The sequence below is a fragment of the Lytechinus variegatus genome, chromosome 13 (assembly GCF_018143015.1).
Source record: "Lytechinus variegatus isolate NC3 chromosome 13, Lvar_3.0, whole genome shotgun sequence".
In the NCBI taxonomy this organism is placed as follows: Eukaryota; Metazoa; Echinodermata; class Echinoidea; order Temnopleuroida; family Toxopneustidae; genus Lytechinus; species Lytechinus variegatus.
Genome location: NC_054752.1, coordinates 13,102,378 through 13,116,235, shown reverse-complemented (window position 1 = coordinate 13,116,235; position 13,858 = coordinate 13,102,378). Strand labels below are relative to the sequence as shown.

Genomic DNA, 13,858 nt, shown 5'->3' with positions numbered 1-13,858 from the left:
AGGGAAGGAAATCAATTTTGATTTAGGGGCAAATTATTTTGCCATAATGGAGCAAATATCTTAATTTTGGGTCTATTTCTGTTTCAAGGGCTACTTTTTCTGCTCACAAGCAAATAGCATAACGCATGATTCTGCTTAAATGTAGAATATAGATTTTCTATGTGACTGAATATTGTTTGTAGCAGATAGAAACGATGGGTGCTCAAAAGCATTCCACTTTTCATATTTTAAGGGTGAGTTTGGTGCCATGTATTTCCTACGCTGGTAGTGTGTACACGTTTGAAGGATAGTGACAGAGCTGGGTCCAAGACAGTCTTGGATGAGATGGAGACCAAGACAGAGACATTGATCCCTGGCAGAAAAACCTCAAGAAACCAACACACAAAAAAGAGACTGAGATACTTGTCTCCAAGATCAGTTAAGACCAAAAAGAGACACGAGACAAACAATTGCTTATAGCAGCTCTTGGTCCCAGCTCATAGAGACTTGTTTTAATTTCAAATGCACAATTTCTAAAACAAGTTTAACATCAGCCAATTAAATTGAATGATTTCAGATGCTTAAAACTGTTATTACACATTTGTTATCCTTATATCCTTATACCATTATTTGTTATTAGCGTTTTTGTACCTGTAGGGAAAATCTCAACTGCTCAGATCGAAATAACAAGAATGTAGCTCTTTTGCAACATTTTCTCTGATTCTTGGTTTTTTGAAAAAGTAAAGATACCAACTTCAACTTCACTGTCTTCAAGCAATAGTTTTGGTCTTCCAATCACACATTTTTCTTGCAATGAACATGTGTTGTAAGGCTCGGTTATTTATAGTAATTATAGTAAACTTTGAAGTTGATTTTCTCTGAAATGGGTTTGCACTAGCTGTCGTTTGTGTGATAAGACGTTTTGGATGACCGCCTGCGAAATGCCAAATGATAATGGATTTATGAAATGGATGTTTTTCAAACCTTATCTTGAACTTGAAATATGGCAAGCTTTAGAGATGGTTCATGTACTTGTATGTTTTCCTCAATCTCAAAATAATAAGGTCTGGACATAACATGTTGGGGACTGATTCTGCACGCAGACAGGGGTCTATGGAAGCATACTCAGCTAGACTCTCCCATGGGTTAGTGTACATACATGTTGTGTACAAAGGCTTTCCATAGTAAAAAGAGCACACATGTCAAGATATTTGATACAAAAGATGATATATCTTAAAATGAAATGCCTCAATACATTTCAAGTTATTGTATGCTCTTACTATCAAGTGAAAAAGACAATATCAAAATGCAAATCAATCAAAAAAGAATATTGTTTCAACAAAAACCATGAAATGATTGATGAAAGAAAAAATCTGTAATATGCATCTTCTTGTCATTATGGATATGGAACTCAATTTACTCAATAACCTCCAGTATCATTCATCTCAGGGTAACAATGAAACAAGAAAAGCTTGATTGGATATACACTGGACAGTATGTGATTGAAATTGTCTATTATCATTTAATAAATATTACATTGTTGTATAAAGGGCAGTTAAATAATGTCGCCTGGGCTTAACCGGCGATATAGACGATTACTAGCCCTGCACTCATCTCAGCGCATGAGCGAACTTTTGCATGGCGTGCCCGCAATACCCCCAAATATACCACCCGATGATGACCCAAAGTCGGTGTCAGGTCAGTTGAGAGTTCTGTGTCCGAAGTAAAAAGTGTAAGTCAAGTACTTGTGAGCAGCAAGTAGTAGGCTGCTGAGCACATTTTACAACCAAGATCTCGGATACCTTGGAGAGGCATTAATAAGGTGAGCATCTGTCCCCCTCTCCCCTAACCATACTTTAATATTATTATCATTATCATCATTATTGATTGTTATTATTATTGTTTTATTACTATTATTGTCATTATCTTTATTATTATCATTATTATTATTATCATTATCATTATTATTGTTATTATTATTATTGGACAGGTACCTACATGTACACTATGAACCACCAGGTCTATGATTCTAATCTAATACTAGTAAGAGAGAATATTGCTAACCTAGATTGTGTGCTTCCATTATTTTTTTTTCCAGTTTCGCGACAGCATTGCCAGATAGGTTCCAGCTGATATTTGCCAAACTGAACAAAATAATCCCTAAATTCTGTAAAAATTGCAAACTCCGATGATAAAGTGCAGTAACGACTTTATAAATATCATTTGGAAAGAAATTGGTAGATAGGGGGGGTTAAGGTGCTGTTACCAAAGCAACTGACCTGTCTGATATCCTTTAGTCCCTGGTCCTGAGGAGAGGGCTGTACTGCTTTGGGTCCGGAGAGCACTACTGTTGGCCGCTGCGCTCTGCATGGCCAGGAGAAGTTGATCGGTAGCACTCTGTGGCTTGGCTCCTACGCTTCCTGCAAGCTAGACAAAAGAAAAGAAAACCTTATCATAATGAAAGGTCTCTATGTGCTTTTTATCACTTTGTTGTATTTGCAGAATTCTTAAAAAAGTACATTTGTATCACTTTGGGGTGCTGTTAGACCCAGACCCTAACCCTAACACTAACCTAGCTGATTAACAGTCAAAGTCAAGTTCAGATTTTGTTTGTTTCTCTCCCCTCAACTCTCACGTTCATTTAATTTACATTCCCCAAAACATGAGCTGATTCCACAGTCAATTTGTGTGACACATTATCACTGCACAGAATCTGTACTCTTAAAACAAATGAGCCATGTTGTACATTGGATTCAACTGCCAGAAACTTGTAAAACGCCAGCTGGAACCAACGCACTCCAGCCAGAATGCAATCACACAATAAAGATGCTACCAGGGCAGGAAACATTGAATGCCTGACCTAGCAATTCAAGCATACATGTGATTCACGCACCATCCATCACAATATGCAAATATGCAGATGCTCCTGACAAACGAAGACAAACGATACAGCCAAGACTTTTAGAAAAAGAAAGCAAACTCAAATTAGGATGGAAATAATTGATGTCATCTGTGTCAACTTCTAAAATGACGGTTAACAGCACTTTTCATATCAGATGGAAAAAATCTTAAGTTAAGCGTCAAATAAATAATATGAGTCTATAATGGATGACTCATGAGTAAAAAAAAATCAACTTTTCAACAAAACAATGGGAAATAATCCAATTAGTCTGATGAATCAAAAAAATGTTGCTTTCAGGTTAAAGGTTTTCCAACATGTAGATACAAATGAGATGAGATGGTGATTTGAATTATTGATTTTCCAAGGTCATTTCAAGGTTGAGTGATATTGAGGCCCTCGCTGAGACATTCTGTGTTACTTCAATCAATTTTCTCCCCTCAAAATCATTAAATATCTCTTGATTTCCTTGATTCTGACAGCGTTTTTCTGATGTGGATCTGCATTGATTTGGAAGATGAATTAAATTTAAATGTTTCCTCTCCTAAAATATTTATGTTTGCAGCAAATAAATCTGAAAAATGATTTTTTTTAGAAGATCAAGATTATCAACTGCATTTTTACAACATGAATTAGTATATTTGCATAAATTTTGTAATAATGTTTGTGTGCTTGGATATGATATAATCAAACTATTATTTGAAATGGAAAGAAAATGTTTAAAAAAGATAATTAAGTAAGCATGTGTTAATTAAGAATGTTTATCATTATGTTCTGTTTCAATTGTCATCACAGTAATTTCAAACTAAATCCTGGTATTTTGATCCAAGTCTAGCTGCCCATGACCCTCTACAGATTTCCTTGAACTGCATTTAAATGTACATGTACATAGAATTCATGTCAATTCAAGGATAGGGTGACTGGGGGCAAGAAACAACTGCCCCCTGCCCCCCCCCCAACAATTTTGAAGTAGCCCCTCAAAAGAGAGATATATTAAATGAAATAAGAGAGAAGGGGAAGAAAGATAAATATAGAAAACTGGGCAGTGCAACTCTATAAATAAAACCCCCATTATTCTATTTACAGAAAAGGAATGTCCCCTATAGGTTACCTTGCGTCACCCCAATCAAAATACCATGGCCCTGCCAGTCCCAACACAGTATGGGTATAATAGTACCCAGTCGTCAAACAATAATGTGGAAGCCATGTAGAGGTGTCTGTTGATGAGTTAAACATGACATGTTATGATGCATATAAAGGGCAGTGAACTAGGGGAGTTCATTACATGCAACCTCTCATGCATGCATTCATGGATGTAAACTGAACTCTTAACAGGTGTACACTATCAACAATGTAGTACAACCATCTGATACATGTGACAACAAATATAATGGAACACTTTAAAAAAAGATATAAAAGAGTATTGGGTGTAACAAATGTGTGACGTTTATTGACTTAAAAACTCAATTCTTAATATTCTCCCAAAATATTCTACATTTCCAAATGACTGAGATTTTTGCTTTTGGGAACTCTCTTTTGGGAAGGAAAAAAGGATGAATTCAAAACTAGACTATTTAAGAATTATCTCAAAATATAACGCAATATTCTACATGAAAGTAATTTTTACATTTTGACCATTAAAAACAGAAATGAAAAACAAACGTTCTCATGAGTTGCTGGTAGACTGAATTATCAAGATATGTATAGAGCTTTAAATATTAAGGGATAGTTAACATATGAAAGACTGCAAAATAGCACATAATTGTTAAATAATGATTAAAACAATAACAACTTTATTAATTCAAGAAATTATGATTATATCACTTTTTTCAATGATATGTTTTGTCAGTTTTATAATCACAAACATAATCACAATATTTTCATATCATTGGTAAATAATTAATGGAAAAAACATCAAAGGTAAATTAATATATACGAGCAGCAGTATAATAACAGGCATAAATAGGGGGAAAATCATTATTAGTGACATGAAAGATTAGAATAAATGCTCTGCTCTTTCATCTACAGACATGTAAATTAAATAATGCAATAGCTTCCTCAAACAATCGGAATTCATTTGTAGACGACAGGGCCCCACCGTACCATATTAAACATGTCTCCAGACAGAACTTTGATCGACTCGGGGTAGAATTGGAAAGGCCTTCCTAAAATAAGAGGGCGAAAAAGAGTAAATGTCAGAGACAGAAAGAAAGCGAAAGAGATCCTGGAGGGAGAGGGAGAGAGAAAGGCATAGCTCTAGAAATATCTGATCAGAAGAGAATGACCAGTGATGGACTGGTTTTTTTGAAATCTTCTTTTCTGGTATGGAGTTTACTTTTTTGGGCTTTGTATGCATTCAAATCAAACGTGCTGTGTCATACTACTACTACTACTACTACTACTACTACTACTACTACTACTACTACTACTACTACTTCTACTTCTACTACTACTACTACTACTACTACTTCTACTTCTACTACTACTACTACTACTACTACTACTACTACTACTACTACTACTACTACTACTACTACTACTACTACTACTACTACTACTACCACCACCACCACCACCATCACCACCACTACTACTACTATTACTACATGTACTACTACTACTGCTGCTACTACTACTACTACTACTACTACTAATACTACAAACAGAAGGCAGAATGACTTTGATAAGAAAAAAGTCCACTTTGAATTTTTCATCTGAAAAAGTTTGATTGCTTGAATGTACTACTTCTCTACCTGTGCGTTTATTGACTCAATTCTGGGGTAGAATGGTTTGGAAACAACTTTCAGGGTGGTTTTTTTGCAGAAATATTAAAATGGAAATTATGTGCTTTTTTATGGGGTTCAAAAAGCCTTTATTAATTTGTGCAGTCTCAAACCTGTTTGAACTGGGAAACATTTTTGCCGGGCAGATTTAACCCAAATCTGTTTTGAAAACATGTTTCATATTATCAGGGTAGGAAAGACCTTCCATTTTAGGGGCTGTTTTTTCTTCACATTTGGGGCAGTTACTGAATTTGGGTTGCCATAATTACTTTCATTTTGAGGGCTACTTTTCTGTGAAATGAACAATTATGCAATTAATGCAAAAATCTTTATTCTGCTGTATACATGTACAACAAATTAAATTTCCCAGTATTCTTGAATATATTGTTTGTGGATGATCTTGAAGCAACTCTTAAAAAGATTGTCACATCAAAGCATGCAATTCAGGGGAATTTTAGGGGCCATTTAGGCTGTCATGAGAGAGAAATCGCCCAACTTCCTTATGTATTTCCTATGCTGTTTCATATACTATAATCACCTACAACTGTTTCTGATTTTCCCCCAAAAAAATGTGAAGGCTACAGTACTACAGCCACAGAAGCAAAAAAAAAAAAAAATTGGACCTTACATACACCAGCATCCTTGGGTAAAATAGTGAAATACAACTCCACAGTAACAGGACTGGTTTTCACAAAGTACGATGGGTGAATAAACGTAACTCATTTAAAAATATGTTTGGGAAGACGTTTCAAAAATTGTTTCTAACAGGGAAAACCCCAGCTAATAATGCATGGTTGACTTCAATCAACATCTTGGAAAAGAAAGTGTATCTACAAGTATGATACTGTATTTTAAAATGTTAAGGGCTGTGCTTTTTTTCTGAAAAAAAGTTGAATTTATCATGCAAGATGGATGAGCAGTGTTGCCAGGTCAGAGCTGAAGAAAATCCCCAAAAGGCACAAAAAAATCCTCAAATTGGACCCTAAATAACCAAATTTTTCAAATCACAATAATTTCTGAAAAAGTGAAGACATTTATCATGCCAGGTTATTGCCCCAAAACTAGAAACATGTGTTTTGTTCGTTCACGCCATACTACACAGCAGATTTTTACGTTTCGATGCAAATTGGCAACACTATCATTGTATCATACAACCAAAGAGATAAGAACAACTAAGTTCAATGTAATGAATACTTTGGTTGTATTGCAAAGGAAATGCACTGACATACATTCTATGATCTACAGTAGATCGTATTAGCATTACTGAAAACTAACGAATCTTAGTGCTTTTCATCAAAACCTTCAAAAATCCCCTAAAATACATGAAAAATCCCCAAGTTTATTTTAATCCCCAAATAATTTTTTCCATTCCCAAACCCCAAATTTTGAAAATGGAAATCCCCAAATGGCAACACTGTGGATGAGCCAAACATGGAATCATTTGATTAAATCCTAAGATAAGAAGTAGCCTAGGCTGAATGAATTTAAAAGAAATATCTAGAAGGGATGTTATTCAAGGATGGACATGTAATTCCTTTCTGGCTGCTTTCTGCTAAGCAACATTTTATATTGTGCTAATGTAAATACTGTATTTTATGCATGTGTATGATGTTAATGTAATTTTAATGCTTAGGTTAAATAAATTGAATTGAATTCTGATTTATGTTGATAAAAAAAGGGAATGAAACACTTGTAAACTGAATGGATGTGGAGCATTGATCAAGAATTAATTAAAGGGAACATCGGTGGCCTGTAACACAAAGCTTAGCAATCATCGTACATGGTTTTTTTTTACGATTGATTGCACTGACTTCAATGTACAATTAATTGTGAAAAGCCTACGATTAATCACTAACCCTTTTGTTATGGGACTTCAGCCTTATGTATTTCAAGGGCAAGGCCACACTCTTGCAGGGCACATTCCTCAGAGCAAATGGGAAAAAATAAAAGGGCATTAAAATATCTGTGGTCAATGAGGGGTTCTGAGGCGAATTTAATAGAATATCCATGACCACGTCCGCTAGCATTATGGCAATGGTAGTCTTGGATTAATTTAAATCCTGGAACATTATTACATCATCTGCGTTCATCCAAACCATTGTATCTGTCTCTTTGGTAAACAAAAAATGATTTTGAGATTTTGGTAGAAACTTAAACTGCATGTATAAGTCTTATCTATAGATACATGTACATACGGGTAATTAAATTTCTCGGCAGCAATCAATTTTAATTTCTGAGCCATGTGGGGATCTTGAGGGCAATGCCATAAAACTTTTTGAAAAAAATGCACAAATCCCATTAGAAACATGTACTGTACAGAGTAAATGGCAGCTACTCGCACTTAAAGAGAAATGCCAGTAGTTGCACTAAACACTGATTTCATGAGAAAGTCTGTAAAACAAGGCTTAATTGTCAGTATATCATCGAGGATCTAGATGTGGTAGTTACATAAACTGAACTTTGTGAAATCTTGAAATCTATGCTGAAAAATGTTCACACTGAAGATCACCTACACAGATAGGCACACGTGGGACAGTGTATTATTATTGCTGGAATAAAGACCCGACGGAAGTGACCGAATCTGCGCTTATTTTGCTTATTTCTCAGCAATCACACAATTTCTTCCAGAATCCTTTGGCACATATTTTTTATTCATACAAACAGACACTTGGGTGGTCATTATATTTGATTCTGTAAAGTCATTTTGAGATCGTTACCAGAACTGGAATTTATCTTTAATATGCAAATGCGCTGTCAGTCAAACTGTTTCTGTTGTATCAAGCATTGACTTTGCACATGAAAGAGTGATATCATGTTATGGTTGATTGCATGCACTGAAATTGCAGTCAGGGTTGCTGCTTTCCCTATGGTGTTTTTGTACAGGGAAAATATTAAACCGCTTGGTTCTGCGTTGAAATAAAGATATCAATGTCCATACTTGCCTTGGTCTTTCCTACCATGTGTTTTTCTAGCAATAAAAACTTGTAAAGCTTCAGACAAAAAGTGCAAGTTACAGTAAGCTTTGTAGTCGATTTTGTCTGAAATGGGTGTTGTACTGTCGTAAGTTGATACAATGGTTTGGATGACTGCCAAAGACATATTCATTGTTTTTACCAAAGAAATAGGCATATCAAAATATATTCTACAATTTATTCATGTCGAACCTTCAAGGTAAATATGTGGCTGTTTGTTTTTTTAAATCTTTTTTAAAACTGTGTTCTCCTCCCTTTAAGGAGCCTCCATTGAGTCAAACATATAGGCCAAATTAAAAATCTAGTACTACTTAATAAAGCTACATGTATTAGTATACCTTATTCTTTATACTCTATTCCAAGCATTAAAGAACATTTGAAAATAACTTTCAAACTTTCCAAGACAAATATTTACAGTTCGTTTTAAATGTGAAACTTGAAAATGAAAGAAATAAAGGCTAATAAGAAAACGATTTACATACTTGTATTACCAAAAATAAACAGTATACATGTAGCACAAGTGAAATGGTATTGCAAATACACTTAATCTTTATCTTATTAATACATGTGAAGATATGAATTCTACAAATTTTTGATGAAATAACTTAAATGAATATAAGCAAATAATTATGTACATGTAATATGTGTAAAGAGTTAATTACTATAGATTTTTTTAAAATTAAACAGCAAATCATAGGCCTACAATATCCACATTGGTTCATCTCAGAAATCTAATTTGTTCAAATAAAAAAAAAGATTCTCAAAAATGTAATCATTATCTTTAAAAACACAATTAAAATATAGAAACCTGGGCCAATGAATAAATCATAAGTCTTATTTTCCTTTACTTCCAGTATCCCCTTCCTATTCTCAAAACTTTCCACAAAGCAGTTGTTTCACATTAGAACAAGTATGTCATCTTCTACTCAGGAAATGTAATGAATTCTGAAAAGAAGTAATATTTGTTTACCACGAGCAAAAAATAAAGTGTGGAGGGATATCCCCATTTTGTAACAGTCAGGTGACGTGTGTCAATCAGCTATTCTGTCATCACAGGAGAGGAGCAAGCATATACGATATGAAATGAAATGCACATTGCTAAGTAGCCAATTATAAGTACGCAGATATGCCGACCTACTTACCACGTTTCATCTAGCGAGAAACCATCACTTCCTCTCGTTCTGGGCAACAAACAAATGTCGCACACGGGATACCCAAACGGTCACCAAATGAGGAAAGCATAGCAGAATAGCATTCAGTATATCCTCTCTTTAATTCGTCTCAGCGATACTTTCGAGAAAAGATTGTCTTTGCTACGTTAACAACATGGTTCCTCTATCTATATTGATCCCTTCCACCAACGGATATTCAAAGTGACCTCCTTTTATCCAACCAGACATGAATACATTATAAAAGGCAGATACTCTCTAAATCTTTCATACAAGCAGACACTTTTAACATGGATGGACAATATCTTCTGGCCTGCAGGAGGAAAAAAAAGCATACAAATGTATGCTGATGGCCAGTTTGCTTAGCAATTCAAATGGCGTTATAATTTGATGGAAATTTTCCAGCAAACTGAGCAAATTGAATTCAGACTTTTGTCTTTGCCTATATCGAATACCCCCCTCTCTCCCATCACAGGGCCTCTTTGCATCACGTTAGGCTGCATTTGCATGGGTTGCCCCGGATTTGATTTACAGCATTGCTTTGCTTCTCCCTCGGTGTATACTGGAGTTTGTGTGTGTGTGAGAGAAAGAGAGAGAAGGGGTGGGTGAGCATATAGTGCGAGAGTGTGTGTTTGTGGGAGACTGTCCCGCCAAAGCATCAGAGCATGTAACCAGGAAGCAGGGTGCCTGTGTGTGTGTGTTTGTGTGTGTATTGTAGAATGTATAAGAGTGTGATGGGGTGCACTTGACATTAAGGTCTCACCTGTACCGCTGTGATAAGCTGAGTCGACACTGCAGAGGGAGTGGTGCCAATTCTTGCAATACCCGGCTCGCTTTTGACCTTTATCTGTGCAAAGCTAGGATTGGTGGCCGTTACATCCATAATTAATGAGCAGTCATTGCTTCAGGAGCTGGTAGCCAACTAGGATAAGCACGACGGACATGGGAGGGGGGTCAAAAAAGGGAAGAAAATATCAACATCTATTGAAAATGAAAAATGCTGACAAAAGGCGATTCCCAGGCCTCTTAAATCTTTTCTACAAGACAATGTGATTAAGATAGACCAACAAAAGCTTTGGTGGATTATAGACACATAGGCATCGAGAGAAAGCCACAGGTAGGTAAGAGACAGAGAGATAGATAAAGTCTGCATTTTATTTCCAAGCTCATGGGATCATTTATTTTTTTTTCAAACAAGTTCTTGGAGACATTTTCATGATATATATAAATCTTTCTCCTCTACACATCATAATTATTAAAATAAAATTAGGAATTACAAATTCTTTACATACGCATTTTCAATCACTGTATATCCTCTTTCAGTGTTTCGCATTATATGGAGATATAGAAGTATTAAGGTGTGCATGTATGCATGCTTTATATATCAAAACAAAAGTATGAAATTTTCATGTCAAAAGAACTTTGTTAAATGACGAAAGTCAAAAGAAAAGGACGTGAGAGGTATAAAGAGCAAGCAGGAAAAGAGTATTGTAGAGAATGAATTAATACACTACAAAATTGAAAAGAAAATCCTTTCTATTACTGGTGATAATGATAAGTGACCTAAGTGAGAGGGGCTTTGGAAAAAGGGTAAAGAGGGAGAGGACAGAGTAAAAGGAGAGGAGAGAGAAAGAGATAGGGAGAAAGAAAAGAGGTAATTAGAGAGATAAAGAGAAAGCAAAGAAAAAGAAATGTAGTTATATCAAATTTATGATAATAAACATAAGTTATCAATGTACAAAATGACAGAATTTCCTTTCAGTTTATAATGTGTGTAATTGGTGATTTGTGAATCATGTGATGAATTTGCCAATCAAAAACAGATGTAGATATAGGGGGAGGGGATCTATAGAGGTCAAGGGGTGGGAAAAAGAGTAGGAGAGGTCATTGAAAAAAAGGATGGAAAGAGATATAGAGAAAGCTGGGAGGAGAGAAAGGTTATGATAAAATCAACAGCAGATGTCAATGCACTACAAAATCGCAAAACTTCCTTATGTGTGCAAATGGAAAAAAGTGAATGAAACTGAGAGGAATGGATATGGAAAAAGGCGGAAAGTGGAGAAAGGAGAGGGGAGGAGCAAGGAAGAGAGGGGGAGGGGGAGAAGAGAGAGAGAGAGGGGGAGAGAAGAGAGAGACTGAAAAAGAAAAGGAGAAAAAGCAGGAAGGTGAGAAAGGGGGTGATGTATGATAATCAGCAGTAGATATGAAAGTACTAACATAGGAAGACATCCACAGTGACCAACAAATTATATTCTTATGGCAAAGAAATCACCTAACATGAATTGGATGATAACAAATTAACAACTAATATTACTAATAATAACATATTAACAACTAGTTTTGTTGATTTCAGTGGAAGGGAACTTACATAAGAATTCTGAAGATGTCCAAGAATTTTTTTTAACATGCTACATCTTCTTTTAATAGTCATAATATGTTATATGATTGTACTATATAAGACTAACCCCCAATAATTTTTTTTTCAATAAATCTATGCCTTCATACCATAGTCATAACTTGCCTTACCAAAAAACAAGGCATTTATAACGAGTCATTAAAACCAATATTTATTAAAGTACAAAAATTATTATGAAAATCTGCATTAAAATGAGAGATTTAGAAAAAAGAAAATCTGCATGAGATTTCAAAGAATACAGAATGTGAAGTGTACTATGTGTATGTAACGATTGTATCTCTCAAGCACGGCACGAATCTTGGCGAGTTTGCTCAGGGTTCGACATAGATCAATAGCACCCCATCGCAACAACGCTGGAAGATTGAGACCCATCTACAATTACAACCTAGGCACTATCTGCAGAATGCAAACTCTGCAATTAAAATCTCACATTACCGGACTGTGCTGCCGTATTGTTCCTCGCTGCTACATCACAAAGATTGAGAGAAGAAAGTGAAAAACACTTTCTACTTTTGTTGTACCAATATCTCTTACAAAAGGCCAAAGGACTTTTTCGTCCACAGTCTTCAATTTGGACACATTTCACATATCTAGCATATGCAAAAATATATCTACTCGCATTCCATGATATCTACTACCATAATCTCTACTAGAGTTTGAAATTCTAAAGACAGAAGTGTAAAATTTTCTCTGTTTAATACTTTGTAATTTAAATGAAGATAATGATGAAACTGAAATTTCAGAATCTACCCATCAAGAAAAAAAAAATTAGGGGGGGGGGTCATAAATCCCATCTATTGCCTCCATTGTAAATTTGATTTAGAGTCACACTTTTTAGGTATAACATAAACATCCATCTTTGTCCTTACTGAATACAAATTCCAAATGAATATGATATTTTGTGTTAGACCAGAGTTTAAATCAAAACTGCTGATAAATGAACCTGCCCTGTTAGAGATTTGTGCATGAATGCTCTAGCAAAGTTAAACCCAAAACTTTAGACCAGAGCTTCAATCAAACCCAGTAGCTGTTTCATAAAACCTTTTGTAAGTTACGAGCGACGAGAGACTGTTGATCCTTTCTTAGGGCATATTATCCGCACCAAATTTTAATTGGTGTGCATTTTGTTCCTGAGATCACCAGTCATTCGTAAAGTCACTCGTAACTTACGAAGAGCTTTATGAAACACCCACATGAGGTCAGAATACATGCCTATGACACAACCAGAATTGATCTTTTATGACACATGTATACATGCCAAAGAACGAAAACCACCCGAGTCTTTTCATAGTACAAGTGCTCACTCAGAGAGATCTATTTATTCTGGTGCCTTTCCATTACTTAGGGTAAAAGGTTACATCTATCAAACGGTGGCAATGAAAAAAGGCCTCCAACTGTCCTGTGCAATGTACAAAGCAAAAAATGCGTATGTATATTTCAAATGTACCTCAGAACGTAAGAGCTCCGTGTAGTTTTCCTCATTAAGTCATGGAATAAAAAGGGATATTTTATCAAAAATCTGATCACACTAATAAGCTGTAACTAATTTCTTTAATTTGTATTTCTATGTTGGTTAAACTTCATTCAACTGTTTATTGTAGAAGTAACAGCCACGTAAATACTTTGTATTTTTTTATTCA

The 13,858-nt window shown here is 35.2% G+C and overlaps 1 protein-coding gene across 5 annotated transcripts in view; it reads right to left on the bottom strand.

Annotated features, from left to right (window-relative positions):
• Positions 1–13,858, bottom strand: part of LOC121426181 (POU domain, class 6, transcription factor 2-like) — a 57,634-nt gene that overhangs the window by 26,705 nt on the left and 17,071 nt on the right. For 4 of the 5 annotated variants that reach the window (XM_041622380.1, XM_041622381.1, XM_041622379.1 and 1 more), the window contains 2 exons: positions 10,566–10,724; positions 2,259–2,406 (listed from right to left, as the gene is read on the bottom strand). In XM_041622380.1, coding sequence (XP_041478314.1) covers positions 2,259–2,406; positions 10,566–10,685 — 268 coding nt within the window. In that variant the 5' untranslated portion in view covers positions 10,686–10,724. Of the gene's footprint in view, positions 1–2,258; positions 2,407–9,775; positions 10,475–10,565; positions 10,725–13,858 lie in introns of those variants that run through there. The other variant, XM_041622383.1, reaches the window with a different exon arrangement.